Source organism: Amphiura filiformis, chromosome 18 (genome assembly GCF_039555335.1).
Source record: "Amphiura filiformis chromosome 18, Afil_fr2py, whole genome shotgun sequence".
NCBI classification, from domain to species: domain Eukaryota; kingdom Metazoa; phylum Echinodermata; class Ophiuroidea; order Amphilepidida; family Amphiuridae; genus Amphiura; species Amphiura filiformis.
The window spans coordinates 25,444,285-25,464,487 of NC_092645.1; the positions used below are offsets into that span (position 1 = coordinate 25,444,285).

At 38.7% G+C, this 20,203-nt stretch overlaps 1 protein-coding gene across 1 annotated transcript; it reads right to left on the minus strand.

Annotated features, from left to right (window-relative positions):
• Window positions 1–977: 977 nt before the first annotated feature.
• Window positions 978–13,054, minus strand: LOC140139053 (kelch-like protein 6). Its single transcript, XM_072160835.1, has 3 exons — window positions 12,968–13,054; window positions 2,628–2,767; window positions 978–2,033 (listed from the first exon to the last, which is right to left on the minus strand). Exon 3 carries the CDS (start codon window positions 1,803–1,805, stop codon window positions 978–980), a length of 828 nt encoding a protein of 275 aa, XP_072016936.1. The 5' UTR covers window positions 1,806–2,033; window positions 2,628–2,767; window positions 12,968–13,054.
• Window positions 13,055–20,203: the final 7,149 nt, after the last annotated feature.

Here is a 20,203-nt window from a genome sequence, read left to right on the forward strand (position 1 = left end):
AGTACCACATTAAAGCAATAATTTGACAGGCATTTTAACAGGTTTGCTGTCAGACAAGCAGTTTAGAACTGTCAAATTTTTGTCAGGAGTACATCTCTGATTATTTTCAAGACGAGCAAGACACTGGCTGTCACAATTCATCCTGGGATTCTTATGAGCCATATACTGAAGACTGCCCCTTACCAACAGTGAGCAAAACCCGCCTATCTGCTGTGTAATTATTTGAGGTGGGGTATTATTATCTGAAGACCATCCCTTAACTACAGAAATAAAAAAAAACAGGCTGTAACAAATACCCTGTCCGATTGCCTGGGCAGTACAAAATTCTCTTCCAAGGGCAATCACAATTTCAAAGTCCTCACCAGGATTGGCAAAAAATCTTAGCAGGGAACTGAATGAGAACTGAAATTTTGTTAATATTTTTTACATTTTTAAAACATATGTGTTAATTTAGACTTTTATTTCAAAGGGAGTTGAAGGTTACTCCTTTGTTGGCATTAAATGTCCCAAGATAGGGTGTGTTTAAGGTTCTGCAAGCAATTTTTCAACAACATCAAATTTTGGGTTCAAAAGTCGAGCAGACCTGCCAACCTACCAAAGTCAGAAAGAGGGATACTGACACCAAAATCTTGTACATGTACACAAACCAGGTACCGTCAAATTCAAAGACTTGAAGTGTGCAATATTTTCAGAATTCAGAGGTGGTTTTGCAGGTCTGAATTTATCACAATAGACTAAAGAGAATGCTATAGCAAAATTTTAAAGTGAAATTTTGCATCATCTTCTGCTGTTCTTACATTTAAATTTACCATCACTTTATTATTTAAAAAGCAGGACTGTCCTTCATTTTCACTGTGGTAAATCCCAAATGAGGGGCAGTCCTCAAAATGAGAGACAGTTAGCAGATCTGCTATTGATTATATAGAGTTGAATAATTTACTAACAGTGGCGGCAAAATTGCTGCAAAAAGTGGAAATCTATGTAAATTTGGGTTTTTCCTCAAAAGTGGGGGCGGGGCAAGACAAATATTGGGGAATGCCCCTTCCCCCACCCCCTGTAGTGCCACAACTGTTTACTAACCTCCTTTTTTCTTCTTCCTCAGTGGCCAGATCATCTTGTTTCAGGAACTGTTTGAAAAAATCAGCACTCTTCATCTCCAGAAACACATCCAAAGTCTTCAGCTCCTTGAAAAGCTTGCATAGGTACTTTTCAGTAACATCAGCCAGCTTCTTGAGGCCATTAGAATGAGCTATTTCCCAAACTTTGCACACTTCTCCAAGTGGTATTGGTACCTCTGGAGCCTTGTCTGCCTTAGCTTTTGCTGCTTTGGACTTTGATTTACTTTCCTCAGGCTTGTACTTGGATCGGATGAATTTAGCACACGCTGATCTTGCCTCTAAAAATTGCATATAGCACGCCATCTCAAGTATAGCGCAGACCGTCTTCTCAGCAATCTTCAGCTTTCCTGTATACAGATAGTCCAGTAGAATGCCGAAGATGTCTGGATTGCCCTCTATCTTAATCTCACTCTCGCCTTTCTCTTTGAACCCAGACGTGAACATAGCTAAGAAGTACTTGCTGTTGGCAGCGAGGACAACTTTATGGGCTCGGAATGACCTCCCACTGATGTTAACGACAACATCACAAAGCTGGTTCTGAGTCTTGAAGTCATTCAGGGCTTCAACTAGCTTCTTTGTATAGTCAGCTGGTGGTGACTTGGATTTGATGCACTTGGCGTACACCTCATCTGTAAACTGCATGTAACCAGCCATTTCTAGGATATCACTTTTTGTCTCTTCCGACATCTTCAGGCGCCCAGTGTATGCAAATGCCAGTAGTGTCTCAAAGATCTCAGGTTTGCCGTCAATGCTGACTTCACCATCAACACTGCTTCCATCACCACCTGCACCTACTTCAGCTCCAGACGTGAACTTCTCCAAGAAATACCGACAGCTTGCAGCCAGGACAGACTTATGAGCAGGAAGGCTCTACCTCCGACACTGATGGTGGTATCACACAACTGATTTTCTTTCCTGTGATAAAATAATTTCAAAAGGTTAAACAAAGTGTTAATTCTAATGCCAGTAACAAGTTTTCAGTTAAATGATTAATGTTACTTGGTCCATTTGGGAACCGCCACCTATGTGTAGTTTGGCACCATTTTCGGCACCAGTTCCAGTATTTTTTAGACCTTAGGGGTACGACATCCCTACAGGCTTTATTTTTAAACAATTTTTCATTTTCTCAAAAAGCAGCTTTGGCCAAAGTATCAGATGGATTTGATCAGAAATGTTCAACAAAAAAAACCATATTTTTTCAAACAATGTCACTTATAATTGAAATTAAGAGAAGATTTAGGCCCTAATTACCCCCTGAGCACTACCTGCCGGTCTAACATTGCCCCTGATTGGTCAATGACATGATATTTTCACTTTAATCACCAATCAGAATGGAGCTTTGCAAATAATTCACCCCAATTTTTTTGCATGGTGAAATTATTCTAACAATATTGCTGAATGCTGATTGGTCCTATTGATAATGAAAACTTCTTTTTGGCCAATCGGCAGGTAGTTCTCATGGGGTTAATTGTGGATAGTTGTTTCCATTGAAAATATTGGCGCTCTCACCTGAGATTATTCAGGGCCTCCCCAAGCTTGCAGCCATGGCTCATATTCTGCTGCATCCGTCTTTGCAAGTTCCTGTACGTGAACGACATCTTCCAAGTTTATCTGGATTGGTACATGAACACAGATTCTTGCACCCAGACCTGGAAAGAAACGTCATTTTAAACACTCTGCAGTCTATACAATTTTTTTCCACATGGGGGTGAAAAGTTGATAGGGATAGGGTGGGTGGGAGCCCGGGGGTACTCAAGTTTGGTTTTGGTAAGGACGTGCCGCTGAGAATTTGAAAGTGGACCCATAAATATACCAATTTTTCAAGAAATTTGGATCCATTGATATACCAAAAGTCCAAATTTTCCCAAAATTTTGGCTAGATTGAGGAAAAATTGGGCGATTTACCAAAATAATTGAGAAAATTTTGAAAAAAGGACCCATTCATATACCAAAATAGGCTTGTGAAAAAGGGTCATTGATATACCAAAAGGCTGAAAATGCTACCCATATTTGCGGCACGTCCCCGTATGGTCATCCCTCGGGTGGGAGCTGGGCATTTTTTTAGTTTTAGGGGAGGCATAAAGTTGTGGGGATTCATACATGGACTATAATTATCTGACAAAGTGCGGTTAGAATATCATGGTTGCTAAGCCATTTGGTTTACGTTAACCATGGTTTGAACCACTGTCCACTGATCACATCGAACAGCTTATCACAATTCGGACGATGCACATCGTCATCATCCCTATATCTTTGTGTCAAAAATTGCTGTGATAGTACAGCGAATCCTCTCGTTTTTCAACGGCTACGCATCGCGATTTTGTTCGAGATTTTGAGCGACTCAGGCTAAGCATACCATGACTATCATATGAGATACAACAGAGTTTCTATATTCTACACATTATTACGATTTGTGCATGCTCTAGTACCCCATATGATGTTTCTATTACAAGAAAATCGATTTGTTTTCAGGTAAAACCAGGGTTTTGTTTCCAGTACACTCAATCGAAAAGCAATACACTAATTAGCGGGGCCTTGCAGCTTGCTGTGGATATCTTTTACTGCATTTTAAAAGTAAAGATTTTGAAATCCAAAGTAAAAATTGTGATATATTTAATTTTGAGAATTACAATTAATACTTTATAGGTATAAAGGAACACGTTTAGCCCATTCAGTTAAGTTCCAGGTGCAAGCCCTATAACACAATGCATATGTGTAAACTTTCTTTATCTGTGTCAATAATAGAATATTGATTTCAAAGGAGTATTGCGCTGTATGGACAAACTATTTATAATACAGGGTGTTGACACTGTGCGATGTGTGAGTAGAAGCTGGAACCGGTAAACCAATGGTTGCTTAATGTCAATACATACATTTTGTATGTCTGCAGTCTATGTTTCAAAGCTTAATTCTTATAATTGTCGGCTGAATTGTGTGAACACTTACTCAAATTCATGAGCGTCAGCTGTGGAAGACATGACTTTGACAACAAAGCATGACATTGCCTCATTCACTCGGTCAGACATCCGGGAATATTGTCCCCTTTGCACAAGCGCGCCCATAGCAACCAGCTTGAGAAAGGGGAACTGCACATGCGCTGCACATGCGCACACTGGTTTTACAAGGCTATTTCCCCTTTGTGACGTCAGCCCGACCAAGAGAATGCTCTTGTCTGTATAGAGGCCCTGCATTCTTTTATCGATTGGCTCCAAACAAAGGATTTGAAGCGGTGTCCTTCACCGTAGTTATGGCGGAGTGCAGTCCATTCAATCAAATGTTGTCATCAACCTATTTGATCGTAGTGCAGTGTTATGTGTGTGATACGAACTGTCGCGGTAGATTGCAATCATGCTTTTGTTGAATGCATTTGAGTAGTCCGCCATATTTACGGGATAATACGTCATATGCAGGGCCTCTATTCAAACATAATGTGTAAAGACAGAGGTCGCTCCATATACACCCCGTGATTCATTTTTTTATTTTTAGACTTTTATTTTGACCGGGAGGGCGGGTTTTCGCTTAAACATTTTTTGTGTAAAACCTGAAGCATCATATGTATTATAAAGGAATATATGAATATTAACTGCACAACATGTATGCGTGCAAGGGAGGTCTGTCGACACAAAAAAGGCACTGAGCGTTATTAAAATGAAAAGAAATTTGCAAATTTTGTAATCACTAGAAACATGAGGTAATTACTTACTACATCCTCTACCCCTACAACTACGAAAAACTGCTGATTGTGATCAGCAGGTATGGCAGGGGATGTCAGACATTTTGAGAGTTTCAATTTTGATTAATTTCCATCTCAATTTTCAGATAATTGACTTTTTTATGAAAATAATGAAAGTTTTGGTCAAATTGAAAAGGTGATGCGGGCGGTCAATAGGAAACTAACAATCGAGTTCGATTAGCCTAGGCTATGGCAAGGCTAAAGTCATGAAAGTCAAAAGTGTAAAGTACAACATGGCAAGTTCTGACACTGTTGAAGACATGTGGATGTGCTTCAAGTGTAATGCACTTATCAAATGCAACCCCGGCCCCTGGGGACCCGGGGATGGCCGGGTCGTGGGCCGTGGATTTTGGGTTAAAAGTTTAAGTCACGGGTAAACACCCGCCAGTCCCGGACCCATCCGGCAAAACTCTCAGCCACTCCCGGCCCTCCCGGGCGAACATCGATGCAAGCCGCTGCAAACCCCGGGTATTCCTCGGCCCAAGTTCCCGGCTCTGAGCATCGGATATAGGTCTGGATCTTACAATCATGCAATTTTTATATTATACACATATAATTATTTTTTAAAGAAGAAAAATACAGCTCGAGAATTTATAAAGAACATGTACACTACATATATGTAGTATAGTCTTCCATTATGTATTATGGCCATGTAGCAGTCGATCGTAGATGTCACAAAAGTATCATGGATTCTTTTATTATCACGGTCAGTTTTGTTTTTGAGTGTAGGCCAAAACCTTAAAATATTTTAACACTTTAGCGTAAAAAATAGAGACCAACTTCATTTGGCATAAATAAGCGTATTTTGCATGATGTGCATGTCAAGAAGCCAGTGTGGTCTGGTTAAACATGCTAACTTTAGAGCCCCGCTAAATAGCAGATACATGCCCTACTGCAACATTTTGAAACTACAGCCAAGATTTTGTTTTTGGAATGGATTTTAATATAATTTATGAACAGTTACATTAATGTGGCGACTCAGTGGATAATTAATATACATCCACGGCTCAAGAACGCCAAGTGATAGGATTCCCGCCCATAAAATGAAGGGCATCCGTACTATAAACCACAGCCATGTTCACGGCCCATTTTACTGGTTGGAAAACCCCGAGTGCGTTATGACATAATCCCGCCCTCGCCGGGTAAAGTCCCAGCTCAGTTTCCCGGGGTTTTGGCCGACTCAACTCTTATACCAGTCCCGGCCTACACCCGGCTCCCCCCGGGACACATTTTGAGTCAAATCCCGGGTCACATGATGTCAAGTCCCGGACCATCCACGGGCCCCCAGGGGCCGGGGCTGCATTTGATATGTGCATAAGTTGAAAGAGGTTATGGATAAATTTATCCCTTGTAAAACAATTTGCAAGCGCAATAGTACCCCATGGATCAATGGTAAGGTCAAAAGACTCCATCGTAAAAAGCAGAGAGCTTACATGTACAATAATGCCAAGAAAACTGGTAGTGAACAGGATTGGGCGAATTTTAGTAACTGGCCACATGTTTTGAACTCGCCACCCTAAGCGTTACATCACAAATATTATGAATTTTTACACCAATCAAGTTTCAAATTAGAATATCTCCACAACTATCAACCCTAAACTAGCAAAAGTATACATTTTTGGAAAGCTGAAGGCAAAAGCAGTTTAAATATACACATTTCAACTCCCTGTACAGGGTGACCTTGAAGTTATACAGGGTGGAATAAAAAAAATCCAAATAAAAAATGGGTCTTTTAATGCATTGCTTATTAAACTTGCAGTTACAAACTGAAAGTAAACAACATTGATTTGGTTAAAGGTTAGGGGGAGCCTACTGACTCTGGAAGAAAAAAAATCACAGCTGTTTGGTAATCTCGGAATACAGGGTGTCCCAAAATATGTTCAAATTTTTTACAATTCAACACATTTTGAACTGAAACATTTTACCCCTAACCCATACAAAAAAAGTAAGTCCATATTTAGATTCCTCATCAAATTTCCTCTCAGAAAATGTAAACTTTGACTATGATAGGATAAGTAATTAAAAATTTACAGCAACTTTTAGATTTTGAAGACATCCGCATTGCTTACTACAGTGTTTACTATGAAAACGGGTAGTTTTGTACATAAAAGTTTGCATTTTATAGACTAAACCAATCATAAAGAGTTAAAAATGATTAAAAACAATTAGCAGAATTAATAATCTTTCAAAAGAGCTCTTAACCATGTCTGTAGCCCATATGGATGCAAAGATATGATCAGTTGATTCAACGCACACACACAAAATCTTTATTTCCCATAGACTTTGCACATACCGCCACCGCCTCATCCGCCACCGCCTCATCCACCACCTCGGTCATTCTGAACTCAAACAACTCTAACTCCACTATCTTAGCTGATAAACAATTCTCCTTTGGAGGTCTGTTAGGGCACTTATATAGCTACAAAATGACACCAAAAACACTTCAATACCTTTTGTTTAAGCAGAGATATAACAATTTGAACGAGTCTCGATTTGGAAAAGCGTAACAACACCACCATTTTTGGGTGGCGAGTTCAAAACGCGTGGCCAACTTGAGGAAAGAGACTCATAAATTCACCAGATTTTCCTACAGAAAATACATCAGGGAATTCTGCCTTGAGAGTAAGAAGCAATTCTAGTCCTTTGTCAAAAAAATGAAAAAGGACTCATCGGGCATCTCAACCCTTAAATCAGCTGGAGTGTTGGTATCCGAAAATATTCTCAAGGCTGAGATCCTAAATGATCAGTTTTCATCAGTATTCATACAGGAGAACTTGCAACACATTCCAAATTTACCACAGTGTACCACACCCCCCATTCAGAACATAGTCATACATACACCAGGGATTGAGAAGTTACTTAAGGGATAAGCCAAACAAAGCCGCTGGGGTTGATGAAATATCCCCCCGTATCCTGAAGGAGGCTTCTCATGAACTGGCACCCGTACTTACAAAAATCTTTCAGGCATCTTTGGATACTGGCTCTTTGCCAGAAGATTGGCGCAAAGCCAACATATCTCCCATTTACAAAAAAGGTGACCGAACACGTGCTGAAAACTACAGACCGGTCTCCTATGTGTGTGCTGCAAGCTTTTAGAGCATGTATTCAGAAATCATGAAACATCTTGACTCAAACAACATACTCACCCAATACCAACATGGGTTTAGACAGGGTCACTCGTGTGAGTCCCAGCTTATTCAGACCATGCATGACCTTTTTACATCATTTGACAAACGCCTTCAATCTGATCTTTTAGTCCTTGACTTCTCGAAGGCGTTTGATACCGTCCCTCACCATAGACCCATGCTTAAACTTCAACATTATGGTATTACTGGACCAGTGTACAAGTGGATTTCTGCTTTTTTGTCTGGCAACGCATAGCGTGTTGTAGTAGCGGCGAGCACTCCCAGTGGGCGAAAGTCCAGTCTGGGGTACCCCAGGGTACAGTGCTCGCCCGCTGCTATTTTTTAGTCTATATAAATGACCTGCCGGAGAACATTACGTCCTCCGTCAGGTTATTTTGAGACGATTGTGTGTTATATAGAACCATCAAAAATAACAATGATGCTAAATCACTTCAGGATGATCTTGACAGGTTATCTGAATGGGAAAGCAAGTGGCTTATGAATTTTAATGCCCAGAAATGCTTCCTCCTTAGAATTACTGGCTCTAGGTCACCCATCATGACAAAATATAGTTTGGGAAATTCAGTACTTGAAAAAACAACTTCTCACTCATATCTTGGAGTGGAAATTTCCCAAGATCTCAAATGGGACACTCATATCTAAAATTACTGCATCTGCAAACAAAACACTGGGTTTCATAAAAAGAAACCTGAGTTCTTGTACATGTAATATTATAGGAAACCAAAGCAACTCCATATACTGCACTTGTCAGACCAACTGTGGAATATTGCGCTAGTGTGTGGGACCCTTTTACAAATGAACACATACATGAGATTGGCAAAATCCAGAGGAGAGCGGCCAGCATGGTTTGCAATGACTATCAGCAAACCACTAGTGCATCTGGTCTGATAAGAGATCTTGGCTGGGACATGTTAAGCACACGGAGGAAGATCGCTAGGGTCAATGTACTACATAAAGCCATAGGGGGTCACCTGGCCCTACCAGTGTCGGACTACCTGCGCCCGGCCAGCCGCTTCACAAGAAGATCTACTACCAACACTTTTATACCATACCACGCCAGAACCAATTGTTTCAAGAACTCTTTTGTGCCTTGCACCGTCGTGGATTGGAACTCACTTCCACCTGATTTCCATTCAATTGAAGAACCCAACCAATTCAAATCAAGCACAAGTTCAGAATACTACAAGAACCAAGACACAAATGGTCATGTTTTTTGAGGTGGGCACCCAAAAAAGGTGGAGCTGTCACATTTTCCAAAATATTTTCTCTTCTTATTCTTATATTTTTGCTAAAATCCATCATGAAGAAATGGTTTTGGTCTTATTTTGAAGATAAATTATTAATTAAATGAAATAATAACAAATACAGTTGAACAAGTCAATTAATTAATTTCAACAGCTTAATTAAGTTAATTAGTCAGGGGTGGAGCCGGAAGCGGAGGAGCCGGAAGCGGAGGAGCTCTGTGTAATTCCAATGGGAAGTTGGTGTTCATTTTAAAATTTACTGTATGCACTTTGTTGCCTCAGTAGGAGTAAAAATGCATTTGCATGATGTTAATTTTATTATTTAACTTTCTATAACTATAATTAGCTAGTTAATCTTAATAAATTTAGTAATTAAGGATTTAACAAGCTTTTAATTAATGCAGTGGAATGTGTGTCATGCAATATAATGGGCTTTAAATTTTGCATGCATTTCATATGTCATAAATAGATCTTTTAAATTGTTTTATCTTTGAAATATCTATAAAATAAATCTTCTCAAAGGAGATTATTACAGTCAAGGATTTAATCTGATGACATATTGATCTCTGGCTATTGTTAAATAGTTTATTGATGTAGGCTAATTGTGCATGTATATGCCTATTGTTATTGTACATGTACCATTGTTACAAATTATTCACTGTATATTGATTTTTGGAACACCCTATATGGGAATTGGATATTTATGTGATATTATACTATAGCCATTCTTTAAACTATTTTGAATATATTTTCCAAATTAATGGCACTTTAGTGAAATTTTTCATTAAATTAAACAATTTAAAATTTAACTTTTTTCACACACGGGTCAGTCCATGTCGAAACAGATTGAGTGTACACCCACCCTCTTGGATTTTGCTCTCCTTTGGCTCAGGGGTACCTTTCATGGATCCCTAGGTGAGGTCACAAGAAAAAAATCAAATTCCATTTAGTTTATGAATGGCGGGCAATCAAAGTTTGGCGACCTCGACCAAAACTGTGAATTTAAGGGGTCCAAATGACAAAGTGCTCTCTTTGAGGGGCACTTTCTTCTTAATTGAATCAGTTGTGATCCTCTTTTTGAATGTGGTCACTCACTAGCTGTGTCTGAAATACATAATGCCAAAAAAGATAGATTTCGGAATTTCGTTGGGATTTCAGAGGGGGTCAAAATCAGCACTTCGTACTGTTCAATCAAATTATCTTGATTTTGAAGGACCCATGATAATGTCACAGTGCACTTATAGGTCCTAATTATGTTCAGAATGGATTAACCATATGCCAATGTCTATGAGCAATTAAAAAAAGAGAAATTTCTAGACCCCTACAGAATTTTAGGCCACCCCTAAAGTGGTTCAGCCACAAATGGCACTTAAAGTCGGCAAATTTTGACCCCTAATAACTTTAGGTGTACACCAGATATGAATTTCTAGTCTTTTGCATCTGTGAGAATGTAGTTTAATGTTACTAGGAACATAAGATTTGTTTTGTATTTTTTGTGTTTTAGTATTAAGTTGACGCTTTCAAAAATAGTCATTTTTGCCTAACATACCATGCATACAGGATACGGTACAAAATGCCAATTTTAGTATGATATTTTTTATATTTTTGATCACTTTATAGCCATTTGTATTATTTATCCTGATATTTCAAGTTGCTCTTGAGTCAAGTAATAAGAAAAAACTATACTTTCTAATCCTCTGTATGGATTTTTAAGGGGGTCAAAAATGCACTTCCTGGCAACGATGCACATGCAAAGTACAGGTTATGGGGTCAAATTTTCAGAATGCTCCCAATTATGTCAAGTAATATATCAAATTACTCGTATGGTCATGAGGATTCCAAAAATGTATAGTTTGTTATGTGTCAGACCTTTCAGGAGGGCGCTATGATTGAAAAATGTTCATAGGTCAATGACCTTTTGAAAGTATCAAAACACAAAAATACAAAACAAATCTTATGTTCCTAGTAACATTAGACTACATTCTTTCAGATGCAAAAGACTAGAAATTCATATCTGGTGTACACCTAAAGTTATTAGGTGTCAAAATTTGCCGATTTTAAGCGCCATTTGTGGCTGAACCACTTTAGGGGGCCTAAAATTCTGTAGGGGGTCAAGAAATTTCTCTTTTTTTGAATTGTTCATAGACATTGGCACATGGTTAATCCATTCTGAACATAATTAGGACCTATAAGTGCACTGTGGCATTATCCTGGGTCCTTCAAAATCAAACATAATTTGATTGAACAGTATGAAGTGCTGATTTTGACCCCTCTGAAATCCCAACGAAATTCGAAATCAATCTTTTTTGGCATTAGGCATTTCAGACACAGCCAGTGAGTGACCACATTCAAAAAGAGGGTCACAACTGATTTAATTAAGAAGAAAATGCCTCTCAAAGAGAGCGCTTTGTCATTTGGACACCTTAAATTCCCAATTTTGGTCAAGGTCGCCAAACTTAGATGGCCCGCCATTCGGAAACGAAATTGAATTTGATTTTTTTCTTGTGACCTCACCTAGGGGTCCATGAAAGGTACCCCTGAGCCAAAGGAGAGCATAATCCAAGAGGGTGGGTGTACACTCAGTCTGTTTTGACATGGACTGACCCACACTGTATTACACAATGGGCTTAATAAATATAGTGCAAACTTTATATTTAATGAAAACACTAATTGTGTTCATTCCAAATATCAAGTTTATTTTCAAATTTAATATACCATGTAGAAATATTGGAGTGGTAAAGAAATGTAATTTTTTATGTATTTTTCAGTGGAATCACCCTGTATATTTTTTGGCACACCCTGTATATCCACTCAAACTTTACAGATTTGCAATCCTGACATTATATGCTTTCTAAAAATGTACAATTTTACATAGTTTGGGTGAAAACTTTTTGAAATATAATCAGATACAAAAAAGGAGTTGATTTTTGGCAAATTGCAAGATGTGACGCAATTGGGTCCCACCTCAAAAAACATGACCAAATAATAATATCAGAGACTAATTAGCAGCACAGCATTGCGCACTCACACCCTCTTCGTGTGATTCCTTGTGGAATGTTGGAGAGTAACCAGAAAGAAGAAGAAGAAGAAGAAGACATATGACAATTGACATGAATGATGACATATGCTGAACATGCAGTTGTATGTACAAATTTCGAACGTTTGAGGAGTGTGAGTTCCATTGGAACTGCTGAACATGTGAATATCAAGCGTGATCAATATGTACTGTACATCATGTGTGTATAAACATGATAAAACTCAGTGCCGTACTATTTCGCTGACTTTCGTATTCGGCGAGGAGGACGATTTTGACCTCCTGGTTTGTTTACAAACAGAGATGAGGTAGACAAAAAACCGTTCCGCTTGTCCAAACACTCAGGTGTCAGAAGGATGGTCCACAATAGCGTGATTCACGTAACCTGAATAGGGATTAAAAAGCTGTCACGTAGAACCATGTGCTTCTATTGTCCAATTTGCCATCAAGATTTCATATGGAAACAGTTCAGACCCAGTACACGATCATGTCAGAAATTAATGTTTTGTTCTGGGTCTGATTATTCGGACTAGATAAAACTGGGATATTAATTAAGCTTATGATCGAGAACATACACAATCTATATCGTCGTGGATAGATTTCTCGACCAACGAAAATAAATCTCTTCTAAAGTGTTCTTTAATTTATTTAGTAAATTATTGCTTTATAACTAGGAATCATGTCTAAATTACCTGCAAAACGATCACGGTGTTCATGTGTTTTAATACCCCGGGTGTTTACATGTGCATTCAATCAGAGATTCAATCAACAGCCCGTACCCGTACACTTTGCAGATACAGCCCGTAGCACATCGCTTATTGGCTGATCGGGGTTTGACATAGGACAAACGCACGGCGCATGCGCGGACCGGGAACTTTGAACAAATCAGAAATGTCACTTTCTGATGTGAACATTGATTTCGTAGGCCTACATAGAAACTATTCTGACATTTCACCTTTTACTGTTATAAATAACGCGATCGGATGAAACTAACTTGACGATTATCATTCCTTCCATGTTTCATTCATTTTTCCTACCTTTTTGTATCTTTCCTTCCCTTCCTTCCTTTTTCTTTCATCCTTCCTTCATTTTTCCTTCCTTCCTTCCTTCAACTTTCTTTCCTTCCTTCTCCCCTTCCGTCCTTCTCTCCTTCCTTCTTTTTCCATACTCCATTCCTTGGTTTTTCCTTCTTTACTTCCTTCTTTCTTTCCTTCCTTCATATCTTCCATCTTTCTTCCTTCCATCTTTTATTCCCGCTTTTATTCCTTCTTTGTATCATTCCTTTCTTCTTTCCTTCCTCCCTTCTTTCATTACTCATTTCCTTCTTTCTTTCCTTCTTTCTTTATAACATAATTCTTTCTTTCCTTTTAATTCCTTCGTTGTCTTTTTTTTTTCTTCCCCTTTTCCTTCCTTCTTCCTTCCACCCTTTCTTTTATTCATTCGTTTTTTCCTTCCTTCTCTCCTTCCATCCTTAATTCTTTCCTTCCTTTTCCTTCTTGCCATCCTGCCTTCATTCTTTCTTTCCATCCTTATTTTCATCCCTTTTTCCTTCCTTCTTTCTTTCCCTCCTTTTGTAATTCATTCTTTCTCTTTCCTTCCTTCCTTCCTTATTTCCATTCTTCTTCCTTCTTTCCTTCTCTTTCATTCCGTCCATCCTTTCTTCTTTCCATCCTTTTTTCTTCCTTCTTTCCTTCATTTTTCCTTCCTGCCATCCTGACTTCCTTCTTTTTTCCTTCCTGCCATACTGACTTCCTTCTTTCCATACTGACTTCCTTCGTTTTTTTCTTCCTTCTCTTCTTCCATCCTTTTCCTTCTTGCCATCCTGTATTTATTCTTTCTTTCCATCCTTATTTTCATCCCTTTTTCCTTTCTTTCCTTCCTTTTGTAATTCATTCTTTCTTTCCTTCTTTATTTCCATTCTTCTTCCTTCTTTTTCATTCCTTCCATCCTTCTTTCCATCCTTCTTTTCTTCCTTCTTTCCTTCATTTTTCTTCCTGCCATTCTGACTTCCTTCTTTCATTCTTTTCTTTTTTCCTTGCTGCCATACTGACTTCCTTCTTTCCTTCTTTTTTCCTTCCTTACTACCTTCTTTCCTTCCTTGTTTTCTTCCTTCCTTACTTCCATCTTAAATTCCCTTTTCCTTCCTTTGTTGTTTCCTTGCTTGTTTCCTTCCTTCTTTCCATGGTTGTTTTCTTCTTTCTTTGTTTCCATTTCTTACATTCTTTCCTTTTTTCCGTCATTTCCTTCCTTCCATCCTGCCTTTATTCTTCCTTCCTTTCACCCTTCCTTTAATCTTCCTCTCCATTCTTGTTTTCTTCCTTCCTTCTTTCTCTCCATTCTTCAATCTTTCCTTCCTTCCATTCTTCTTTTCTTTATTCCTTCCATGCTTCCTACCTACCTTCCTTTCCTTCTTTCCTTCAACCTTTCCTTGTTTCCCTTTTTTTCTTTCCATGCTTGTTTATTCTATTTACCTAAGATGACTTCATCAGTGAGTGTTATCTATCTAAGATAACTTCATCAGTGAGTGTTATCTACCTATGATGACTTCATCAGTGTGTTATCTGCCTAAGATGACTTCAGTGAGTGTTATCTGCCTAAGATGACTTCATTAGTGAGTGTTATCTGCCTAGGATGACTTCATCAGTGAATGTTTTCTGCCTATGATGACTTCATCAGTGAGTGTTATCTGCCTATGATGACTTCATCAGTGAGTGTTATCTGCCTAAGACGACTTCATCAGTGCATGAGTGTTATCTGCCTATGATGACTTCATCAGTGAGTGTTATCTGCCTAAGATGACTTCATCAGTGAGTGTTATCTGCCTCGGATGACTTCATCAGTGAGTGTTATCTACCTATGATGACTTCATCAGCGAGTGTTATCTGCCTAGGATGACTTCATCAGTGAGTGTTATCTACCTAAAATGACTTCATCAATGGGTGTTATCTACCTAAGATGACTTCATCAGTGAGTGTTATCTACCTAAGATAACTTCATCAGTGAGTGTTAGCTATCTAAGTTGACTTCATCAATGGGTGCTATCTACCTAAGATGACTTCATCAATGGGTGCTATCTACCTAAGATGACTTCATCAATGGGTGTTATCTACCTAAGATGACTTTATCAATGGGTGCTATCTCCCTAAGATGACTTCATCAGTGAGTGTTATCTCCTAAGATGACTTCATCAGTGAGTGTTATCTACCTATGATGACTTCATCCTTGAGTGTTATCTGCCTAGGATGACTTCATCAGTGAGTGTTATCTGCCTAGGATGACTTCATCAATGAGTGTTATCTGCCTAAGATGACAACTTGATCAGTGAGTGTTATCTACCTAAAATGACTTCATCAGTGAATGTTATCTGCCTAAGATGACTTCATTAGTGAATGTTATCTACCGATGATGACTTCGTCAGTGAGTGTTATCTGCCTAGGATGACTTTATCAATGAGAGTTATCTGCCTAAGATGACTTCATCAGTGAGTGTTATCTACATAAGGTGACTTCATCAGTGAATGTTATCTATCTAAGATAACTTCATCAGTGAGTGTTATCTACCTATGATGACTTCATCAGTGTGGTATCTGCCTAAGATGACTTCAGTGAGTGTTATCTGCCTAAGATGACTTCATTAGTGAGTGTTATCTGCCTAGGATGACTTCATCAGTGAATGTTTTCTGCCTATGATGACTTCATCAGTGAGTGTTATCTGCCTATGATGACTTCATCAGTGAGTGTTATCTGCCTAAGACGACTTCATCAGTGCATGAGTGTTTCCTGCCTATGATGACTTCATCAGTGAGTGTTATCTGCCTAAGATGACTTCATCAGTGAGTGTTATCTGCCTAGGATGACTTCATCAGTGAGTGTTATCTACCTATGATGACTTCATCAGCGAGTGTTATCTGCCTAGGATGACTTCATCAGTGAGTGTTATCTACCTAAAATGACTTCATCAATGGGTGTTATCTACCTAAGATGACTTCATCAGTGAGTGTTATCTACCTAAGATAACTTCATCAGTGAGTGTTATCTATCTAAGTTGACTTCATCAATGGGTGCTATCTACCTAAGATGACTTCATCAATGGGTGCTATCTACCTAAGATGACTTCATCAATGGGTGTTATCTACCTAAGATGACTTTATCAATGGGTGCTATCTCCCTACGATGACTTCATCAGTGAGTGTTATCTCCTAAGATGACTTCATCAGTGAGTGTTATCTACCTATGATGACTTCATCCTTGAGTGTTATCTGCCTAGGATGACTTCATCAGTGAGTGTTATCTGCCTAGGATGACTTCATCAATGAGTGTTATCTGCCTAAGATGACAACTTGATCAGTGAGTGTTATCTACCTAAAATGACTTCATCAGTGAATGTTATCTGCCTAAGATGACTTCATTAGTGAATGTTATCTACCTATGATGACTTCGTCAGTGAGTGTTATCTGCCTAGGATGACTTTATCAATGAGAGTTATCTGCCTAAGATGACTTCATCAGTGAGTGTTATCTACCTATGATGACTTCATCAGTGAATGTTATCTGCCTAGGATGACTTCATTAGTGAATGTTATCTACCTAAGATGACTTAATCAGTGAGCGTTATCTCCTAAGATGATTTCATTACTGAGTGCTATCTACCTATTATGACTTCATCAGTGAGTGTTATCTGCCCAAGACGACTTCATCAGTGAATGTTATCTGCCTAGGATGACTTCATTAGTGAATGTTATCTACCTAAGATGACTTAATCAGTGAGCGTTATCTCCTAAGATGATTTCATTACTGAGTGCTATCTACCTATGATGACTTCATCATTGAGTGTTATCTGCCTATGATGACTTCATCAGTGAATGTTATCTGCCTAGGATGACTTCATTAGTGAATGTTATCTACCAAAGATGACTTAATCAGTGAGCGTTATCTCCTAAGATGATTTCATTACTGAGTGCTATCTACCTATTATGACTTCATCAGTGAATGTTATCTGCCTAAGACGACTTCATCAGTGAATGTTATCTGCCTAGGATGACTTCATTAGTGAATGTTATCTACCTAAGATGACTTAATCAGTGAGCGTTATCTCCTAAGATGATTTCATTACTGAGTGCTATCTACCTATGATGACTTCATCATTGAGTGTTATCTGCCTATGATGACTTCATCAGTGAATGTTATCGACCTAAGTGAGTATTATCTACAGTAGCGTAGCCAGCGGGGTGGGGGTGGGTGTGGGAGGGGGGCAGAGTGCCCCCATAACAAAAAATGAAAGAAAAAAGTGCCCCTCTGGCAAAAGAGTAAATCAGGAGGGCAATGGAAAAGAAAAGGGGAAGGAGCCCTTTTCTACCGAAATTCATCCCGATCATGGGCAAAAATAGTGAGTGTAAAATGCAAATTTTTTGCGCACATTGTAATTATATAGCCCGTTCCCGGCCCGTTCCATCCTGATAATAAGGGAAAATATTGTAAAATACCTAATTTTTGCGGCGCGCGTATACATTGTCCCAAATAAAGCTTTTTTTTGGAAAGCTCGAAGACATGCATGCAGTCTCTATGTATGATGCAACTGTAATTTGTTTCGTCTGTGCCCCAATTTTATTTTGCCCCCCCCCCACCAAAAAAGCTGGCTATGCCCCTGGTTATCTACCTATGATGTGAGTGTTATCTACCTAAGATAACTTCAGTAGAGAGCGTTATCTACCTTTTGACTTCATCGCGTCGGTGAGTGATCTACCTAAGATGACTTCATCAATGAGTGCTATTTCCTAAAATGTGCTTGCAAAAGATCTTTTAGAATTTGGTCACATTTTAAGGCAATGTTAGCCTTCAGAAAAAACACGCCCGACCGACCGACGAAAGGTTCTTCCGCCCGTTTTTGTTCTTCGTAGCCTGATCACTGCGGGCGGGCCCGCTGAAACACTTCCATACTAGGAATTTTGGTAACGAAGTTGGGTAGATGGACTTGCTTCTTATTGCTGACTTCAATATCAATGTAGTATGGCTTTATATGTGATGCGATCAAGCAAAATCAGTCGGAACTCGGAAATATCAAATTTTCAGTTTCTTATAGGATAGTAAAAGGCATTTACATAGCTGCATTTTGCAGAAAACCCCGTAGAAATTGAACAACCAGTTCCAAAGATAAGAGTAATTAAAGAGACTCCAAAACAAGAGGAAACAAAAAGAAATATTTCCTTTCTTCGGCAATATCTCAAAATAAATATTCCCGAGTTCCGACTGATTTTGCTTGATCGCATTATACATATATATAGCGAATCTGAAGATTTACTGTAGTATGGCTTTATATAGCGAAGCTGAAGCTGTAATAAGCCTATGGTTTTATAGCGAATCTGAAGATTTACTGTCAGAACTCAGAAATATGGGAAAGTCACTGATGAAGTCATCTTATAGGTAGATACATTGTAGCACTCGATGATGAAGTCAGCAAAATTAAAAATAAAATCTCCAAAACGCTCCGCGAATTCATGTCAACCTTCAGGAAAGACGCAAAGAAATTTGCTCCTTATAATGATACACGTGTTTAGAAACAATTTTAATTTTGCTCTTATTTATAGAGAGTGCCCGCACTCTTTCGAAACCCAACATAAACATAAAACAATTAAATTAATAATAATATATATTATAATATTAAATTACATGTAGCGTTCATTATACTTGATGTTTTATACACGTAACTGTAAATAACTCCGTCACAGTTTTAAACGCGTTTTGACAAAATTTATTGTTGTTATTACTACCTGTTCATTTTCAGAAAAAGGTTTAATATTTTGAAACATATTCCCCTACATATCACAAATCCAACATAATATCAACACCATCCCTTTGGTTCACAAGTTATCAAACTTTGAATTTATATCTAAACGTACCCTCCGCAGGACGAAAGTTCTCTCGTTGTTTATACCCGGCTCTTAAATTTACCATCGATGCATCGGGAGAGCGGTGTCTGAAATTAAAGGCCCATTCAGTGATTTGCTCATCCGGACGATCGTAAAAATCATCAAAATTCAGATTTTGGTACCTTTGTAATTGGCATAGATGTGCTAACATAGCCTGCTAGTGGTTCGGTCGAAAGCCGTGTATTTTAAACAAAACTAGAGCGGTTCTCGGGCTTCGCGGTTCTCTGCTTTGGTGGTTTGTTTTGGTACTGAATGGTACATGTGTTTGGGTGATAATTGATGGTGTTTGTGATTGATTGGTTTAGGTTGGGTGATGTATGTTTTGTTTCTGTTCAGAACCTTGTGGGGATTTGGCGAGTCGATGGGTGGGGGTAATTAGTTAAATGTTTGTAAGAAGGGAAAGTGAGAGGTTAGAGAGTTAAAATGAGGTAGACGGTAGAGGTTTGTAAAGGTTGAAGGGAAAACATAGGAGCATGGACACTTGGCCTGCAGGTGAAATAGTTGTTGAATAGAAGTTGAATGTATAAATGTTTGTTGATGAATGAGACCGATTTGACCGAATTAATTACACGTCTGTCTGCAGTGGATACTTTGAAGGGAAGTGACGGCCCGGGTTGCCAAAAGATTTCAGCCCGAATTGCGGGTCAAATAATCGAAAAGTCGCCCAATTTTTCTCTTTCCCTTACCAAACATGAATGCCTATTTGGCATTCTGTAAGTATTCGCCAAGCCCTCGAGTGCCAAGGATAGCGGTACTAGGTCGTCACTAGAACTCAGCAGCTAATGAATGCCTATAGAGCTGGTTCACAGGCATTCCGAATGCCTCACAAGAATGCTACCGAATGCCTATTTACTCATTAAGCCCTCGTTAAAGCTCAATACTATTAAATTAGGCATTCCTAAGCATTCATAACTAAGTGGTTCTAGGATTAGGCGGTTTGCTATAGGCACTCAGTGGCATTCGGGTAAGTCATAGGCATTCGGTTAAAAAAATTCTTAAGTAAT